The sequence below is a fragment of the Podarcis filfolensis genome (genome assembly GCF_964270895.1).
Source record: "Podarcis filfolensis genome assembly, chromosome: 1".
Lineage (NCBI taxonomy): Eukaryota > Metazoa > Chordata > Lepidosauria > Squamata > Lacertidae > Podarcis > Podarcis filfolensis.
The window spans coordinates 65346207-65367112 of record NC_139604.1 but is presented as its reverse complement, the minus strand read 5'-3'; the positions used below and the strand labels follow the sequence as shown (position 1 = coordinate 65367112).

The window sequence follows — 20906 nt, the reverse complement described above, 5'->3', positions numbered from 1 at the left end:
CTGTAGAAACTTACAGTTGCCATGTCAATTGATGCTGTGGCTTCATCCATAATGAAGATACTTGTCTTCCGTACAAAGGCCCTAGCCAGGCAGAACAGTTGCCTTTGCCCCAGGCTGAAGTTTTCTCCACCTTCTGTGACAATGGCATCTGATTGGAATAAAATTAATATTTAGAGGAAACCTGTGAAAATATATGGGTTCCAGTGACAACGTGCCTTAAGACTCAACAGCAATTGTTGAGGTAGTGGGGGAGCAGCACCTTTGGACCTGCACCTCACAAGTCTTATGACTTTTCTTTGAGTACTGTTTTCTCTTTAGACATATGGCCTTTCTCTACGAGCCTCGTGCTCAGGCAGAGGAAATAGCAGGAAAGAACTTGAGAGGAAGAAATGGTAAGAGAAAAAACAAAGTAGTGCTTCAAAAAGAAATAAACAGTGAAGAGTGGGAAAGAAGCCAAATGCTAAGAGAGAAGGAGCTAGTGTGGAGTCTCCTCTGCCTATCTAAGTCTTTACAGCTGCATCATGTGAGCCTACCTGTCGTGGCGGAGGGTGGAGACAAGCCATCTCTGAGTGCCTCCTTCCCCCTAAACCAGCCTTTCTCATCCTGTGGGTCCCCAGATGTTGTTGGACTACAACTCCCATCACCCCTAGCTAGCAAGGCCAAAGTTCAGGGATGATGGGAGTTGTAGTCCAACAACATCTGGGGACCCACAGGTTGAGAATCGCTGCAACACAGAGGTGGAGTGTGGAAGCGCAAGGCTTCATTCAGGCTCGTGCGTAACTTCTGACCAGGTCTCCCCATTTAGTCTGTGAGGCCACTATGGTCAAGACATGCCCACCTGGCTCAGCTGGCTCAGATTGCCAGCACTTGGGTCTTGCAGAGTGCACACAGTTTAATGCAAAACAGGGTCACCTGACATCATTGTGATGTCAAGTGACTGTCAGGGCAGCCCCACCCACATGCTAAATGTGACCCATGAGGAGTGAGAGAGATAACAATATGGCCCACTGGGTGGTTCCAGTTCCCACCCCTGCACTAGACCATGGATTTAATGTTACATGTGAACCAGTTCATTTTAAGTCTTTCCTGGAATCTTCTTGAAGTGCTGAAGAAATGTTGAAAACCAGTTTGACCAAGATCAAAGCAGGACAGAAAAAAATAAATGCATCACGTATAATGTATTTTCTACAATTTCACTTCCAATAAAGGTATGCTATGCAGCTTAACTTCAACGAACAATATTTTTAATGCTGGATTTCCTCAGAGGTAAAGGAGTTATTACCTAGCCCCCCAGGTAAAGCTTTCACCACATGCTTCAGTTGTGCTATTTCCAAAGCTTCCCACAGCATACTGTCTGTGCATTTCTTTTCTGGATCCAGGTTAAATCTGTGAAAACAGAAAAACAACTAAATAGCATCAAGCCATTTAGCTTTTTTGACACCTGAGGTAAGCAGCCACATGTAATGATTGCCTTGGTATCTTATGCACTTTAAAGAACAGGGCACAAAATATTGCCAGTCTGGCAAGAGAACCATGGGTGGGTTTCTTTGTTTTGTTTTTTACTATGACTATGTCCCATGGACTGCAAGAAGATCAAACCTATCCATTCTTAAGGAAATAAGCCCTGAGTGCTCACTGGAAGGACAGATCCTGAAGCTGAGGCTCCAATACTTTGGCCACCTCATGAGAAGAGAAAACTCCCTGTAAAAGACCCTGATGTTGGGAAAGATTGAGGGCACAAGGAGAAGGGGACGACAGAGGACGAGATGGTTGGACAGTGTTCTCGTAGCTACCATCATGCGTTTGACTAAGCTGCAGGAGGCAGTGGTAGACAGGAGTGCCTGACGTGCTCTGGTCCATGGGGTCACGAAGTGTCGGACACGACTAAACAACAGTATACATACATAATGTACATGCCTTGCAGTAACCCAAGTAACAAACATCATTGGGAAAGGTTAAGTAGACCATCATGTGTTATAAATCATTTGTGCTGTGTTCAGGTAAACACAGCAAGTAATTGGCCACATATTTTCATGTTAAAATCCAGCAGTATACCATAACATACTGAAAGAATGGGATGGAGGGATCCATCTAGAAATACTGCAGTTGTCTTTTCTGTAATGCCTTTCCAGTGAATTGTGATTTTTGGACCCAGGGAGGATCCAAAACAACAATGCATTGAACCATTATTGTTATCCAGGCTCCTTTTCTTATAGAAGACATTCCTTTTTGCCTTTTGAGAGATGGAACAGCAAGTCCCAGCAGCAGCCAGCAGTGATTTTGCAACAGCAATCCATGCAAATTGCAAACAGTGACAGATAGTGCAGGCCATAATCACGAACGTGCCTAATTACTTACATGATGATTATAACACTTACCGTATTGTTCCGCTGAACAAAATGGGGTCTTGGAGAATGATTGACAACCTGGATCTCAGTGTTTGTAAGGGAAGCTTGGCAATGTCTATGCCATCTATAATGATCCTTCCTGTGGGTTGTTTGTAAAAAATGAATGGTGTTCATATGCTTCATCACATGGCTTATTTTTCTAGCTCTATCTCACAGGCACTCAGCCAGAAAGCAATATACCTCATTCACCTCACTCAGGATGCCACTATAGGTACAGCAGCTTAAACCCTCTTTACTTCACTGTAGGTAAATGGATATATAAGACTTGAAATTTAGGCACCCAGGTTATAATGCCTGAAATAAGTGGCTCTTATGTATCTGGATGCAAGCTGCAGTTAAACTATGGAATTGCTCTTATGGGAGGCTGTCATTGCCACCAAATTAGATGGCTTTACTCCTCTTCTGAAGCCATATAAGTTGATGGACAAAAAAACCACAGAGGAGAGGGCTACCAGTGGCTACCAGTCATGATGTCAGTGCTCTGTCTCCATGGTCAGAGGCAGTATGGAAACCACAGATTAGGAAAGTGCTATTGTGTTGGGGTCCTGCTTGCAGGTTTTCCACTGTCATCCAGTTGGCCACTATGAGATCAGAATGCTGGCCTTGATAGGCCATTGGCCTAATCAGGCAGGCTATTCTCATGTTCTTATATTCTTAAGTACGTCACTTAGCCAGAAAAGCCTTGGATTCTCATCATGAATAAGGCCATTTGGTTTGTTACCTGCAAAAGGGCTTTCTGTACATGTAAAAATTTGACCTCAGAGTATGGGAGTTGAGCTCTACCTAGTGGTTGAAGGCAAAATCATTGCCCCCCTCCTTTGGAATCCTCAAGTTCTAAAGGAGAGAGAGGCTTTGAAAGTTCTAGCTGGAGCAGGGTTTTTGCTTTCAACCACTAGATGGCGCTCAACTCACACTCTGAGGTCATCTTTACATACACAGATAATAATTAATCTGCAATCTTTTCAAATATTACAATTACCTGCAGAAAATTGAATTTTTTTTACCACTGACATCAGTAAAAACAGCTATATTTAACAGTACAAGCATGCTAAAACATAAGTTACCATGCAGAAAGTAAACTTTTTACCAGTAACTCTGTATATATATATAAAAAAGGGGGGGGGGATCACCACCTTGCTCTGCTGTATTATGTCGGAGATGGCAAACAGCCAAGTCAAATAGTATTTTATGTCAGCTTGGGAAATGGGTGTGGCAGGAACTGGAAAAGGAGATGTGGTCTCCTCTTTTGAAATGTAGCCAGGAGGATCACAGATACAAATGAAACTAATAGTAACTCATCCTGATGTGTACAAATGTAGCTTTACCTTCAAAGGTGTCAACCATCCTGAAAAAGGCAAGAGAAAAGGATGATTTTCCACTGCCTGTTCGGCCACATATGCCAATCTGCAAATCATAAATAAACCAGTTTTATAATGGGAATGGCAAAGAAAATATTAATTCAATAGAATGGGAAACACAGGTACAGAGTGATTGCCACAAGCAGTAGTAAGTTATGCTACATGCGAATGGCAGACTAGAAGGGGTTTTTTTTGTTTGTTTTCTTGAGAAGACAGATAATTTATGACCAGCTTGGGGTACAGTTACATTACTAGCAGTGCTTATTGCTCCATAAGCTGAGGTGGATCCAGAGTTGTGTTCAGTGGAATTCTGCTCATGTTTGACATAAATGGGCAGAGTAGCATTTTTCACTGATTCTTCCTTTTCCCTGCAGCCCCCTGAAAACTGTTCCATAGGGTTGGGGTAGACTCCAGAACAGTGGGAGGCAGCAGTAGAGGCTGCAAGAGGAATTGGCCAAAATCATCATCCTGCACTTCCAGTTTGCATCCAGTTCAGTGTGTCTGTGTGTGAGAGGGATCTTGCTTTGCAGTATGCATCCACTTAATGACTTTAGAAAAAAGTATAGATCTAAAAACTTTGAAAACAGGGATACTGGAGCTATTTCTCTTATCATTTCAAGCCTCCCATTTTTAAAGTTTTAATTTCTTATGCCCACGATGACGGCAGGGTGCAGGGGTGGGAAGGTTACAAATTTGACTTAGTTAGAGATTTGACTTTATAAACCCTTTTTATAAAACTGTGTGTATTTCTGTTGGGTATCAGATCTCCTTGTATAATACCATTGGCTTGGAAGATGTACGCATGACTTTACAACTGCAATCCTACGCAAGGTTACCTGAGAGCATGCTTTAGTGATCTCAGTGAGATTTACTTCAGTGTAAACACACTTAGGATCCAGCTGCCAAAGTGTAAATATAGGAAACATTTACATGAACATCAAAACAATGGGTTTTTTGGGGGGGGGAAGGGAAGAGATTACAGTGGTACCTCGGGTTAAGCACTTAATTCGTTCCGGTGGTCCGTTTTTAACCTGAAACTGTTCTTAACCTGAATCACCACTTTAGCTAATGGGGCCTCCTGCTGCTGCCGCGCCGCTGGAGCATGATTTCTGTTCTCATCCTGAAACAAAGTTCTTAACCCGAGGTACTATTTCCGGGCTAGCGGAGTCTGTAACCTGAAGTGTATATAACCTGAAGCATATGTAACCCTAGGTACCACTGTATATTGTTTCAACTTGTTTAAAATAGGGACGATATTCTGGAATAAATAAGGAATGGTTCTACTCTCAACAATATAGTTTTCATGGGTTTTTGACAGCTAAAGTCATTACTCTAAGTGATCATTTGTATTACCTTTTGCCCAGGAGAGATGTGGGCACTGACATGCTTTAGCACAGGCTTCAGAGTACTGTCATAGCGAACACACAGATTCTGTATCTGAATCTCACCATGGTCAGGCCAGTTCTGAGGAATTTGTGCTGGAGCTGTAATCAAAACAAAAATAATATGTGGAAAACTGGTTTGCTAAAAGTTCATGCTTCTTTAAAAATAGCTCTCTAAAAGTTCATGGCTATTAATGAGACTTAAGTGGGAATAATTAAACAACTACCAAGCCCTTTCTACAACTTATACAGCACCATACTCACACAACAGCCCTTCATCACTTTCAGCCTCAGTTTTTATGAGGCCGTTGAATCTTTTCACAGCTCCAAGCTGGAGTTCCATATCAGCCAGGTTGCGAACCATCCAGTTTAGATAATTAGAGACCTAGAATAAATAGTTAAGATTTGTGTCTGGAACTGGTATAGAATGTAGGTAGAATCTCATAACCAACACTTCAAATTATTCAAAGTTGTCACTGTCTGCTCCCATAAAAGAAAACAAGAGCTTCCATCTGTCCAGAAGTCTAAATATTTGACTACTATGGCAGTCTTCTAGGTCAGTAGTTCCCAAATTCCACCCTTCCACGATCCACTTCAAAATTGCAGAAGGTCTTGACAGACCGCTTTATATTTTTTTCTGCCTGTTGTAGCAATTTTCTTCTGCCTGTTGTGCAAGATTCTGTATGGTTTTTAATTTAATTTTTACAGCCATGCCGCACACCACATGAATGAAGCTCACGGGCTATTAGTGGACGACCATTTAAAAACCCCTCTTCTAGGTCACTCAAATGCCTGTCAGTTGTTATGAATAAAACTATTAATGGGAATAAAACTATTGGGATATTATACACTTTAAATTTACCCCAGCTAATTTTTATGGTTACAGTGTTTGGCCACCAGCTGCCAGTTTGTTAAGCTTGAGGCACCTAAACGCTTAGGCCTATATTATGCTGCATATTTTCAGAAACCAATGCAGACTAAATGTCAACTTTAACACCTGACTGGAGCCTCTCCTCTTAAACTTACTTACCATCAGAGCGTAGGTTAATCCCAAGCCTACAAGACCCGAAGAGAGGTTATCGTAGAGAGATTTCGTAATTGAAGCAACAGCTGCAATGAGCACTACACATGCCCCAATATACTCCTTAAAAAAAAGTAATATAAATCATCATAGCACACAAGGAGATAGCAATATTTTAACTATTTCTGAAACTTCAGAATCAAATACTAGGCTTTTGGATTTACTGAGGCTGGTCAGGTTCTAACATTTGGCAGTCAGCAAAGGATCTTTTGACCAGGCCAAGTATTGAGGCAATTACAGAGGATAATCTTGAGGTGAGTACTGTATAATACTTCAACCCTGTAGAGTAATTGGATAAATTTGCACAAATGGAGTGTCCATACTGATGGGGTGAGGATGGATTTGTCTGAATGGTATGCGGATGAGTGTGTGTGTGGGGGTTGCACTTTGATCCCACCCACTTTTGACTGTGGACCCATCCCCTTTTGGATTTGGTGCTTCTCACTACTGGCATGCAGTACCTGGAAAGATACCCATGAGAGATTGTGGCCATTGGGTTGAAAAAGACTCCCAGATTTGCATTACAGAGACCATTTGCAATGGTATTAACTAAAGCCAAATTTGGATTGTCAGTTTTTCTTCTTATAATGGTCTTGATCCATTTAACTGATGTGCAACAAGCAGAAGTTAAGACTTCTCTGGCAAGCAGGATAATAATAAAGCTTTGCCTATTGAGCTTTAGCAATTGAGAATTTGGTTGTTATGCAACTGTTAAAGACACAGGAGCCTTTACCAGAGAAAAACTGGCAATCCTAAGCAACTCCCATGATAAAGCAAACCATCTATTGTCATTGATATAAACTTAATGACAGACAATGTACTTGCCATCCGAACTTCCAGCCAACGATTGGCAGCTGTAAGGAAAAGGGAAGCGATGTTGTTGGAATCCGTATATTCAAGAAGCTTCTGTTTAAATCGGGATTCATACCTTTATAAAAGAGAAATGAGAGACACCCAGATGTTAGTGTGAATGTCCATTCATAATAGCAAGGTATATTTTATGGCTTGCTTATGCAAAATAAGGGATTCTTTTGAAAGGAATTGTGGAACTAGCAGTGGATTTTATATGAATAAATATAAGTAACAACAGCCTTTTCATTTATAGTCATGTCAGCAATTAGAAGGAGGATTAGAATTCAAAGAACAACTAAGTTTTAAGACTGTGTGTTGAAAGTTTTCAAAATATTGTCAGTAGTCCAAAAAAGTACATTTGTGACAGTGAGTTCATTAATTTAAATTCTAATTCTCTGCTACAGAACTGTTACACAGATATAAGCAAATAGGTGCTATATTTACATATAGTGAATAATTGAGATAAAATAAAGTAGAAGGGTCATGCACTGAGCAGCAATAGTATACAGACATAGTGGATTATAAAAATATAGTTTATGAAGATTTATTTGCAATTATATAATCATTTTCCCCCTTGCCTATTTTGATCAAATTGAAAATACCTGCCATGAGGGTCAGGAAGAACAAGGATTTGCTATCTAGCTCTTTAATTTAGTTCTGTTTCAGAGCTAATTTTAGAAACTCAAGATCTGAATACTTTGCTGAGAGATTAGAATCCAAATGTCACTTCTGCTGCATGTAAGGCAGCTGAAACGAAGTGCCTAAATATAGCACATGAAATAGCTTGACAGTAAATAAAACACAGGAGCTGGTAAATGCTCGCTTCTGTCTGGGTCAGAGGTATATCAATTATTTTGAATTCAATTTGCCTGCCTAAATTCTGAGCTTGTGCTGCCAGGCAGCAATTTCAAGGTGTCAGCTTGCCTTCTATAGACAATATCAAAGGAAGTTTTTGTTCATGCAAAGCTCTGTGGAGTCCTGTGCTAATGGTTACAAAGACATTTTTATCTTCTCAACTGGAGAAGGTTGGAATATATATATATATATATATATCACAAGTCATGAGTTAAATACATAATGGAACATGGCTGACTTAATTTTCCCAGTGGTATAGTGGTATAGAATGCCAATTAGCAGGAGCTGATTCTAGAAGCCTAACTAATATATGATAATCATAGTAATTAAAATATAAATAGAACTAATTTTGCTGCTTATGGTCTCCCCAGCCTCTCTATACAACTTAAAATAGCTAGCAGGCTATGATGGCACAGTGCAAGTCAACACAAATACTGTAAGATGGTGTCCTTGTGCAAATTGAAACAAATGGAAACGTACTGATTCATGTCTAATTTGGCTCTTTCCCATTTTATGCCTACTTGTTGCTATAGCATTGGGGCACCAAGGCTTGCAGATGGGAGAAAAGGAAACACATCCCACAACCAGTGATCTTGACGTGCTAATTGGGACAGCTTTTCCTATGTCAGGATGGGGAACCTTTTTCAGCCTGAAGGTGACATGCTATCATGGTCAACCTATGGAGGTCACATGCCAGCCATGGGCAGACAATGGGCAGTGCAATCTACTGTGGAACCATCTGTACGTAGAGCATTGGATGTGACTTTTAGGATAGTAGGCTGCATTGGAGCCATGCGAAAGTCAGTGGTTTCTGCCTGCCCACAGACACCTCTCTCCAGTCTCTATCCAGGCATGCAAGAGGCATGCCATACTTCAAGGACACATTCAAGCAAAAATAGAGCAGCGTGGTGAGGAGTGTTGCCTGGGAAGTGTCCCAAGGGCTAAACAGAGAGGCTTGTCTGAGGGTTTCCACCCCAGACCTAAACTTTATAATTTCCAAAAAAATGCTGTGATGAACGGTGTTTGCGCAATTCACTGACACAGACAGTTTGTGCCATTTAGTTTTGGCACTGAAAAGGACAGAGGTGGCAGGAGTTGCTTAGGGAAGAGTACGCACAACTTCCCCAACCCTTATTCCAAACTAGAGCCATGTGGCACACAGCTCCCCCTGCTCATATTCTCCATCAATTCTTTTTGTGTCAAGATATGGGAACAAGACTGCTGAACATAGGACATAGGACAGGGCAAAGCACAGTCCATTCTGACTTGCAGCAGCTCTCCAAACAGAGAGAGGTTTTTCCCATCCCCTACTACTTTATGGTTTTTACCTGCAGATACCAGTGCTGCAGCTGGGACTTATTATGCAGGTGCTCCGCCATTGCGCCATGGTCGCTGCACCAGGGGAATAGTGTGGAATGATGTCATGGGCATATGTGAAGTTCGGGTTTAGATGTGCGATGGATGTGCCCACCCATGTTGAAGGTGCCCTTAAAGGTACTAGAGGAAGACTACACTCGGGCACTTAAATATATTACCCATTTCTATAATGTATGGTACCTTTTAAGCACTATGGTAATGTAAATAGTGACACTATTATTTAGAGTCTTATGGGGCTTGTTGTGGTTATCTATAGTTACCAAATTCTTCATACATAAATAGAGTGAGGCAGTACATAACTACAAAATTCCTTGCAGTTTTGGAAAACCCTTACAACTTAAAAACCAAACAAATACCTGAATGCCCGTATAGTTGTTAGACCTTCCACAGTCTCTGAAAAATGAGAAAGTAATGGGAGCTGGGTACTGTCATCCAATTGCTGCAGATCCCTGAAAACAATGTTTTATTTTTAAAAAGCAGTCAGTTTCCCCCCCGATAAGAAATTAAGCTTTATTTACTGGGTATTTAATTGTTAATGCAACTGTTAAAATGCAGAAGTCTAACCAGGAAACAAACTGGCAGTCTAAACCTAAAACGGTACTTGTTCTAAAGTGAAAATATAAGCAGGGGCTACCAGGAATAGCAAGATGATAATCATTAATTCAAACATGGGCTAGATGTGCCATCTTTTCCATTTGTACTTCTATATATACATAAATACAAAGTCATATACCTACATATAAACAAGCCATTTTTCATACACTGTGACATACTTGTGAATTGCTTACCTTGATGCTACTCTAAAGTATTTCTGGATGAAATAGCATATGACAGCAAGAGGAACTAGAGCTATGAGAAACACAGGTGTAACATACGAAATCACAGCAAGAGCAGATAAACAGAGCAGGGTAGAACGGCTCAAGCACTCCAGGGTGGCAGGAATGTGCTAAGCAAATAAACACAAGAATAAAGCAATAAATATTAAGTGCAATGAAAATAAATCAATGCTACCATGAAATCAACAGTTCCTTTTGCTCTTTCTTCCCTCTTTCAAAACAAGGCCATGTATGGTGCTGAATAGTTAATTTTAGATTTGTGTTTCATATTTGGTTTTTAAAAAATCAATAAATATTTAATAATTATAATAATTATAATATCAGTAAAAAGACTGTTGGATTTTGGTGAGACTTTGTATAGCTTCATTGCTCAGGCAGAAACTAGTCTGCATGAATTTTTAAACAACTAATAGCACAATTAATAGCACAGGACTGGGCTGCCAATTGGGAATCTCCTGAAAGCCCATTAGGAAATTCAAAAATTGAATGTCATTCTTATTTTAATATGAATAAACCATTAATTATTGCTGTGTCTACATTCAGTATTCCTGGGGTGAACAAAGTTAGGGCTGCCACTGAAGCCTGTTACTTCTGAATTTGTGATAAACTGCTTAAGAGAAATATTGGGAAGTTATTCCTACAGTGAAATATGATCATATACATGTTGCAGTTTCTGAGTCAAATTTGCATGAGGGCAATGGTACTTAGTGTGGTGAATAGAGTCATGCACATGGGAAAGCAAGTCCTGCAGAAGATCGAGGCACAGTTCAGTATAAAGCAAGTAAGTAACATATTGCCTGGATTCAGATGTAATGAGAAACCATGATTTCTCCAGCTCAAACCTGCCAGATAACCATGGTTTGTTTGTTTTTTGCGGGGGAACAAACCAGGGTCTGGAAATGTGGTTTGAAATTAGAAGAAACTGGAATTCGCATATTATTATATCTGAAATAGCAGACAACTGACAGGCCACAGTTAGGGCCATTGTGGCTGCTTCACCATGAATGCAGGAGTGATTTTTGAAGTGGAGTCCTGAACAGATGGGAAACAAAAGCAGGGCTTGTCTGCTGGACACCTGGAAGCTCATGCTACAGTGTGGGTTCTTAGTTTAGCACAAACCATGGTTTTGTGTTCCCTCTGAAGCCAGTCATTGTCAAGCTAACGGAAATCGGCTGATGCAAAAAAAAAAAAAAAAAAAGACAGCCACAGTTTTAGCAAAGGTACTTTGATGTAGCTCTTCAGACCCTGAAGGTATCATAGGCTTTTTATTTATTTTTAGTATCAAATTACATTATCTTGTAATGAGGTGTTCTCCTTTTTTATTTATTCTAAAGGATTTTCTCATGGAAATTTATATTAGTTATATAAAATGTTCTGACAGCATTGCTACAATGTATAAAATACTTCAATATCATTCCATAGCAACATTATTCATATTGTTCAACTATAGTCCAAATATAGTTTGCATTTAGATTATATTTTGCACTGAATGTGACTGGAAGAAATCAGAATTTACTTTTAGTGACTATTTTTTTAAGTGTGCCTACCTGGTCAATAGTGTTACAATCGGCTGAAAATCTGTTCAAGATACTTCCCAGGGGTGTTGTTTCAAAAAACCTGTAATGGGCAATTGAGACCACCAAGTTTGACATTGAAAGAAATTTAAAAACTGATTTAATGTCTATTTCAGTTATTTCTGGATTACGAACAATACCAAACTCCACATAACTCTGTTTAACACTGGGGAATGAGATATTTTTGTGTTATCAAATAAACTTTATATAATTCCTGATAATTAAACTACTATCAAATATATACACATATTATAGAAGTATGAATCACTCATCAGATTCAATTCATTGCACAAACTGAATGATACAATTAAACTGAGAAAGTGTTTTCTATTCAAAGATACAAAGAATTGCACACAAGTAACAAATTATTTGGAGGTCAAATGAATAGCAAAAAGTGAAACAGTGTAAGCTTAGCGTGATATTAATGTTTTATTAAATGGTAAGGTATGATGGTTCTAAGACTCCATCCACAAATTCAGAGGAAAGCACATGGGAGGATTATATGACTTCAGATTGCTGGTGGGAAATTGCATGTCTGAATTCTCCCTTCATCTAAAAATATAGCATGTTGTGGAGAAGGCATAATAGTCTAGAATAGGAGCATTTCATTTACTTTCCACATTTTATGCTACAGCCCATCAAGTCACTTATCTCTTCATTAAATATAAACAGGAACACAAAATAATAAATATACTAAACAAAGAAAAATTGCCTCGTCCTCATTATTCATGCTATGTTCCCTTACAATTAGAAATCAAAACCCTAATCAGGCCTCTAGTGATTTCTGTGCAACACTGTGATGCAATTCCCTCTTTGAGGCCTGTAAAAAGGCACCGTATTCCATGAGAATATCTCTGTATCTGTTCAGTAAAAATCCCTTTTAATATGTTTGAGATATAAAAGGTCTCAGGAGTTTAAAACCAATTCCAAATAAACTCACAGTAATCAAACAGCCATGGTAGGCTCTATTTTTCCGAACTGAAGAGTGAAACATTAGATTACTCTTCAAAGTAGAGTAGATTTAAAGGAACGGAATACCACAGTGTCCATTGGGAGACTGTTGAGAGGGTCAATGGGAAGATTGTTGCAGCAGGAATAAGTAATGGACTCAGTGGGACTTTAGATGCTACTACACATTAGCATCTAAAGAGGAAGTAAGATCATTAACCCTTGGATCTAATGTTAGGTTCCAGAGTTAATGCTCTTACTCCCTCTTTAGATGCTAATGTGTATTACTTCAAATCTTGTTATGGTGCCCCTCTCCCTATAGATGGTAAGATGGGGTAGACAGTGTGGTGGCCTCTAGTTGTTGCTGGACTACAATTCTCATCACCCCTGACAATTGGAGTGCATCACAGTGGCTATCTCTGTGGAAATGTCTATCACTTCATTTATTTCAAAATGCATTAGCCTAGCCCTACTGAGTTTTGGAGCTCACTCTGTTGAGGGCACTTGTATGTCAAAGCCCCACCCTGAGAGCATGCACCACTGACTGGACATAGATCGGGCAAGACAACTATGGCAAATTATAATTGTTAGAGGAACATCTCTTACAATACACCTAGAGCTCTCTCCTCCTAACAATTATATGAATTGCATTTGTAGGGGACTGGAGTGACTGATCTTTTTTTAGCATTTTGCATCCTTCCAGTGCCATAATTTTATGATTCTGTGATAGGACAGTAATACATTTGTGCAGTGTAATATGTAGTTGCACTGAGATAAAGGTAAAGGTAAAGGGACCCCTGACCATTAGGTTAGTCGTGACCGACTCTGGGGTTGCGGCGCTCATCTCGCTTTCTTGGCTAGGGAACCGGCGTACAGCTTCCGGGTCATGTGGCCAGCATAACTAAGCTGCTGCTGGCGAACCAGAGCAGCGCACGGAAACGCCGTTTACCTTCCCGCCGGAGCAGTACCTATTTATCTACTTGCATGGAGATATATTATTATTATTTTTTGAGTGATTGTTGTGGGACTGGATGAAGATGTACTGATCTTTAGGGTTATGAACTATGGATTAGGATAGGATTATGGTATATCGGATTAAACTGGAAATAATGGATGGGAACTCTGGGTTAGAATAGGATGCTGAGAAGGCCATTCATATGGTCTATCAATGTTTTTGTTTGCTTAGTAAAAGCCTTTTGGACAAGAAACACTATGCTACTGCAGTTCGCCCTTGGGATCTTTGGGTGCACCAAAAACAAAACAAACAACTGTTATCACAACATTATCTTTGAATTTCATGATAGTAGAATACCTCATCGGGGCCAAAATAATTTTATTCAGCAGAAAACAATGTAGTTTCTTGGCAACTTTTAAACCGGTCCATTCTACTGCTATTGATGTTACAAGACATAATATAATTCCAAGGCAACAGAGAATGCTGAATATTATTGTATAAGGAGAATGATTAAACTTGGATTCCTAAAAGAGAGGACAGAGAAGAAAAATGGTGAAACAAAAAACAAAAAACTTGTCGGAATTGCAGGATTAATAACTGTAGGGTATTTTCCCATTTACCTGTCTACATAGCTACGGTACTTACTTCAGTCTCTCTTCATATTTATGAAAATAAAGCCTTCAGCACTTAGACTTTAGGTTTGCTAAGATACAGATATATAATTTGGCAATGCTTGAAATTAAACATTTAAAATACAATGACTATAACAGAAATGGGCTAGTATGCACATCTAGTTGTTACTTATCCTCAAACACTGTGCAGAAGAGCAGACTATGTCAGTCCGTCAGTGGAATGGACTTCTGCTTCTGCAAGGAGACAGCCTTTTCTTCTCCTCCCCACTGCTGTCTGCTATGGCCCCACAAATCTCCTCTGGAGCATTGGGGATCTTTTAGAGCAGATTGGGGGCACAGTGGGGAGAAGGAGGATGAGGAGGTTCAATTGCCCAAGTAGAAGTCTGCTTGTGCAGAGTTTGGCTATCACCCTAAGAGTTTAAATAAAATAGATTGCTTATTTATAAAACACAAATTGCCAGAAATGATTCAATCACATTTTTTTATTAAATAATGCCAGCATCACATCTGACTCACATGAACAATTAATCCCTCCTTGAAACAAGTAACTTAATTATGTTGATCTTCTTTGAATCGATTCTGTCTTTTTTATTAACACAGACAGAGTTTCCATGCCATTGCAATTTACATAAGATATAATTCTTTGGTTGAGAATAATGGTTGTACAGGAAAATGAAAGAGTTTTAGAAAATATAACTGTAATGGTTGCTTCAATTCTTAACTCTTCTGATGAGTTAATTATGATTAATAGTGATGTAGGGCTGCAGAAGGGGAACTCACATTATGAGGTCATGCCATGAAAGAATTTCAATAGATGTTTACAGAAAATTGTGAGTACAAACACTGAGATACCATGTTTGGTGGCAGCCCTATATATCCACATTCCGTGTTCAAAATACTTGTGCTCTCTTGTTCGCATGACGAAATATGTGATTTTATAGATTCATAATGCAATCCTAAAATGTCACTCAGAAGGAAATCCCATTGAGTTCAATGGGATTTACTCCCTAGTAAAATGGTTGAAGACTGCATTGCAACAGTACTCCAAATGCATAAAATACTTCTTTTTAAACCATTTGCAGTAGCTAGAATGCTACATCCCAGAAAAAAACAAAACATAGTAGTACTCTCTATTCATGCTATTTTCAAGCACCACTTGAAATGTAAACAACTTCAGAGAGCATATGACTTTTGTATAGTATATACCTGAGCAGAAAACTAGGAAGATCTTACTCAAGAGATCAGTGTTGGGATCTTAGAAGGCACCATACCTCACAAACAGAGCAGTTCTTCTCTGTGGGCCCCACCTTGAAAGCAATAGCATCATATGTCCACTGTGCCAGCCAGAAGTCAATGGACACCATAACAGAATGCTTTAGGAGCTGTGAAAGAACCAGCAAAGGCAAGAGGAGGAATCCTGCTGAGCTAAGGTATTTCCCACATGCTCGCCAAGGCATCTTTGCTCTTTGGTGAAGGACAGAAGATAGATTGTCATCGTCATCACTTTCTGGAATTTCATCTGTAAAGGAATATTGTACTGTAATCCTTCTAGGAAAATCTTACCTTTCTCCCCTCATCTTTATGTAGTGCTAACAATACGTTAAGTCCTGGAAAAACAGGACTAGCATTTCTTGCCCATAGACCACAAGTAGCTTACTTGCGGCCTTCAGGAAGTGGCTGGAACAATTCCCATCAGCCACAACCAGCATGGTCAATGCTCCATAGGGGCAGCATGTCCCATTTCTCCACTTGAGGCAAAATGGGAAGTGCTGCCTTGCCATCGTCATCTGCCCTGCTGCTGCCAGAGCAGCAGTACTGGCTAATTGCTGACCTAGCCCTGATGCTCAAGGATAATGTAGTCCAACAACATATAGAGGGCTAAACTACTTCCAGAGGTGATCAAGCATGTTTAATCTTTGCATTTTTATTCACAACAAGGCCCAGGTTCAAGGGGGCTTACTAGCAAGCAAGTATGTAACAGATTTCTTCCAGTTTGTCCATTTTGCTCTATGCATGGTAGGTGGGGTGAGTAGACACATGAACTGAAAAGCTCAAAATATTATGTAGATATTTTCAGGTGTTTTGTGCGTATATTCAAATGTATACAAAGGAGTATGTAAATGCGGACAGACTAAAGCACTGATACAAATCTAAAGAGAGGATATTTTAACACATCTACACTGATTCCAGTGGCTCCTTCTTTCAAGGATAAACCACTAATGTGGTGGCTTAAGAATTCTATGATAGAAAATAAAAGCTCTCAAAAAAAAAAAAAGTAAAATAGTAGAAGGTCTGTTGACTAGCCATTCATTATTCTCACATTACTCTCACATTTAAAGAGTGTTTAAATTATTTAACAGATCTTCAGAATTTTCTCGGGACACCATGATTTATAGATGCATGGAGTAATCCAATCTTAGCAGTCCACAAAAAAAGTGACCCTTGTATTACTTCTGAAGTCTTTCACAATGAAATAAATACCTACATGTGCATGAACGTTCAATTATGGCTCTAACGTGCAGTTAAAATTAGTTCTGCTGAAACAAGAATCTCCTATTAAACTTGTGCTAGCAAACAAAGAATACCTTCGACTTGTACATAAGCAGTTCAAAAATACTTTATTGGCCTTGTGAACTATTGTCAAGGACAGAATGACAAAAAATTATTCAGAAAAGTCCTGTTTGGAATACAACTTCACCTTCATCCTCTTCTTCATCTTGGAGAAGAGTTTCTCGAGAATTCTTTGTCCTTTGGAGGTTTGTCCTGTCTAATACAGCTTTTCGTTCGATTAAGGTCTCCTAAAAGCAGGAGAAACAAGTGACACTGAGTGTACAGGTTTTTCATTTTTAAAGGTTTTGTTTACAAACAATTATATTTTCAAATCAATCTGCTGTTAGAAATGAAGCGAGTGAAATGCATTTAACTGTCATGAATTAGTAATCCCTTAGGTATACACACACCAGGCTCTCAAGATAGCCAATGCCATCTATCACTTGAGGGTGAAGCAGACATAATGGCAGCTCAGCCATTAACTAAGATTAAGAGATCAGGATATGCATTTCAACACCAGGGTTTGGAGCATCACAGCTAAGTTTAACAACAATCAGATTATACCTAGCTATGGCCAAGAGGGTGAGCATAATTCACAAATGAGAGATAATGTACTGAGTAAGAGAGAGAGTTCTAGCTAATAGGGATAGTTACTTCAGGCAACTGATTAATTAAAAAAATAATCAATTACAAAGGTCTGTTGGCACCACACCTCTGATCGTCCTGCTTCTATTCAGTATTCACATTTTAAACATCTTTCCCAATATGTAAACATTAAATACAGGACACTGCAGAGCAAACCCCCCTTGTGCTAGTGTGCCTTTATGGATGGGGCAGAGGTGTCCTGAAAGGGTGTTATCTCAAAAGGGTGGTGTCCTGGCAGCAGTCCACATAATACTTTGAAATGGGGTATTGCAGGGGAGGGGCTGCCCAGGACCCACTGATTCCCAAGCTGGTTCCACTGCATTACATGATGGCATCAGGCTCATTTTGGGCTCGATTCTTTTGCCACTCCCAGGTTGTTGCAGCAATTTCCCTCCTGCTGCCTTCCACCTTGCCTGGTGTCAGCTGCAGGGCTGAGGTCCTACCACTCTGTTAAGCTCTAGTCCGAGGCCATGGCTTGGACTGCATCCTAAGTCAACCAATTTCTTCTTCTTCTTCGTATGTTATGACCTTACTTTTATTTACTATGGTCAAATTCCAGTTTTCTTATGCAAGAACATCTCTTTGGGAAGGTTGATTCAAACGTGGTTTCAGGTACAGACCATACAGAAGAATAACACCCCCCTTGACAAATTGTGTGATGAAGGATTATTGCATAACTCATGATATGTGCCACTAGAGGGGACCCCTCTTCCACATTCTGGTGGCCTCTGCTGCTGCAGACTGGCAAGCAGGGGGACTTCATCTCTGCAGAGGCCCCCTGTTACACCCACAGGTGAATGAGAAGCTATCTCTGGGTATGTTCGGATTACCGCTTACTTGATATCAAGTGTCCTCCCATTACTAGTTTCTGAGACTGTGTGCATGTGATGCTGCCACAATCCACATCGATCCTGTAGTTACTTGACAAAAGCTGCTGTTCGATGTGTTTTTTCTCAAACTAGCTTCAATCTGACTAGAAAACTACGGTAGATGTAGAGTAAGTCATCTCACATATGCAGGTCAGCACATTATGTGCAGATGACAGCTTAATGAATAGGAGGGGTTTTTTGGGGTGTGTGTTCTGGACACACACACCAAAAAGATCACACACACCAGGGGAATGCTTTCCCAACCTTTCTTTGATGTGAACAACACTGTGCAATTGTGGCTTGAAATGCAGCAGGGGGAAATTACTAATGTGAACATAGCTTCTGTCTGGCAGTGTTCCTGCTGGTGGTAGCTGGTGTATGGCTTCAAAACAGGCAAGGCTAGTGATGGATATATTTGATTAAAAGCTAGTCCATTTGTCAGAGAAGGTTCCGATCTGGACCCTTCTGCACCCCCAGCCTGGAGCTGGCACAGGAAGGAAGACAAAACAACTGCCCCATCTCTAACTGCCATCCTGGTTGGCACAAATGGGATGGATCCCCCACTTTGTTCTTCCCTGCTGGATTCTGGACTGTCCTGCTATTCATTTGAATTTCATTTATCATTCCATATTTTTGAACTACAAATGCTTCAGGTAATGTAAACCTAAAGAAAAACAAAACTGGCCTTCTCCAGATCTTGGTCCTGTCGATTCATGAGTGTTTTCCAGTGTTCAAAGAGCTCGGATTCTGATTTCTGAATATCTTTGAGAGTGCCTTCTCTTTGAATGGTACCATCTTTCATTGCAATAATCTGAAACAGTTTTAAGATGTAGCTTGTCAATAAAGTCTGTTCTTAAAAAACAACAACACACACATTAAAAGCCACTTTAATTGGTATACATGCTTTTAACTCATATTTAATTCCTGCTAAGTTTCTTTCTTTTTTGATTATATATTTATTTTAATTGCTTAAAGGAGGGCTTGTTCTCCCTCATCCAGAGATAGTTTTAAACTTCACATAACTTGTGAATGACAAGCAGAATTAAGCTATGTGTTAAATTTTTTTATTCTAATAGGTGAACTTGTTTTGAGTGTGCAATGCCACTCTTTTTAGAAAGTCTATCGTGGTGTTTTAAAAGGAGCTGTCTTTCAAATTGTGCTTAGTTCCTTTCTTTTGGGTCTACTTACTTACTTAATCTTTTGGCATTTTTATGGACTGAACCTAAATGCCACTGACAATGGTCCATTTTATCTTTGTCATATGGTATATACAATATTATGTAAAAATTATCTATGACAGCTGCAAGCACACCAAGAAGCTGCTTGCTTGAACACCCTGGAAGTAAATGAAATGTCTTAATCACAAGCAATATAGGGAGATAGAGTCCCTTCCCAAGTTCTGCTCCCATATTTAATGGTCATTGGACTTCAACTCCCCACCAGTTCCAGCAAGCATGACTAATGGAGAGGAATGATTGCAATGATTCAATGAATGATTCAGCAACCTCTGGAGGGCCACAGGTTCCCCACTCCTGAAGTAAAGTGTGGATTACATTACCTATGATGGGGTTGCCAAGGGCTATGGCAGTGCAAAGTCACAAAATATAAATATTTAACCAGGGCTGTAAAGATGTTAGGACAGCACACAAGCAGATGGATAATTAAATACCCATTTCATTGAAGTCAGTTTTGTTTAAGAGTGCTTATATTTTGTTGAACCAGGCATGCAAACATATACAAGCAGGTTGTGAATATTAGCAAATCACTTTTTTCTTCTATATTCAAAGAAAGCTTCATCACCCAATCAGCATGGGGCAGATATTGTAGTTTGTGGGTAACCAGAACAACAGTCCTCTTGTCATTTCTTAGCATATTCAGGATTCCTTCTTGCATGAGGTGGTCACTCAAGTGAATATCCAGTGCAGAAAAAGGATCATCCTAACCAAGACAAAATATATACTTAGATATTTCCTCAGTAATGGTGCACTGTTACTTTTGCAGGAGACGTAGCTTTTGTTTTGTCATATTTTTTATGACCTTCCAGGAAAGGTGGAAAAGGTGGAACCTTCCATATGAATCCTACTATATGAATGAAAACAAAACTTTCTAGATGTGCAATAAAATAATGTAAAATAAATTCACAGGAATTCCTTTTTTTCAAAATTGTTCATAGCTTCTGAGCAAAAAGATGCTAAAACCTAGCCCCCCATCCATTCTGGAATACTTCTAATGGTCTCATTTCCATGGTGTCATATCACTGTATCTTGAATATTAATTAATATAATATTAGCATTGTGCAGGTGGATGCCTTTATGCGGGCAGTACAACAGAATTTTGCAAGCCTCAGTTTAGAGAGTGGATTTAGTTATGGTCAACTTACCAGGAATACAACATTTGTGTGTTGGTAGAGAGCTCTTGCCACACTGATCCGCTGGCGTTGACCTCCAGAAAGATTAATGCCCTGGAATAAAAGACAAAACAATTCAGTTTGAAAAGCTATATAATCAGTTCTGAAGCATCATTGCTCAAATTTTGCTTTAATAAATCTTCATATGGGAGTTTATCAAGTGACATTGAAAAAGAT

General features: G+C 39.6%; 1 protein-coding gene across 10 annotated transcripts in view; it reads right to left on the bottom strand.

Moving 5' to 3' along the window:
- ABCC8 (ATP binding cassette subfamily C member 8) overlaps positions 1-20906 on the bottom strand; it is a 57814-nt gene that overhangs the window by 1762 nt on the left and 35146 nt on the right. For all 10 annotated transcript variants that reach the window (XM_083589176.1, XM_083589170.1, XM_083589173.1 and 7 more), the window contains 17 exons: positions 20703-20783; positions 20123-20260; positions 19008-19133; positions 16957-17056; positions 15530-15777; positions 13984-14150; positions 11697-11766; positions 10102-10259; positions 9670-9762; positions 7055-7157; positions 6179-6292; positions 5413-5533; positions 5120-5250; positions 3734-3812; positions 2379-2487; positions 1283-1386; positions 15-148 (listed from right to left, as the gene is read on the bottom strand). In XM_083589176.1, coding sequence (XP_083445302.1) covers positions 15-148; positions 1283-1386; positions 2379-2487; positions 3734-3812; positions 5120-5250; positions 5413-5533; positions 6179-6292; positions 7055-7157; positions 9670-9762; positions 10102-10259; positions 11697-11766; positions 13984-14150; positions 15530-15777; positions 16957-17056; positions 19008-19133; positions 20123-20260; positions 20703-20783 — 2076 coding nt within the window. The remainder of the gene's footprint in view (positions 1-14; positions 149-1282; positions 1387-2378; positions 2488-3733; positions 3813-5119; positions 5251-5412; positions 5534-6178; positions 6293-7054; positions 7158-9669; positions 9763-10101; positions 10260-11696; positions 11767-13983; positions 14151-15529; positions 15778-16956; positions 17057-19007; positions 19134-20122; positions 20261-20702; positions 20784-20906) is intronic.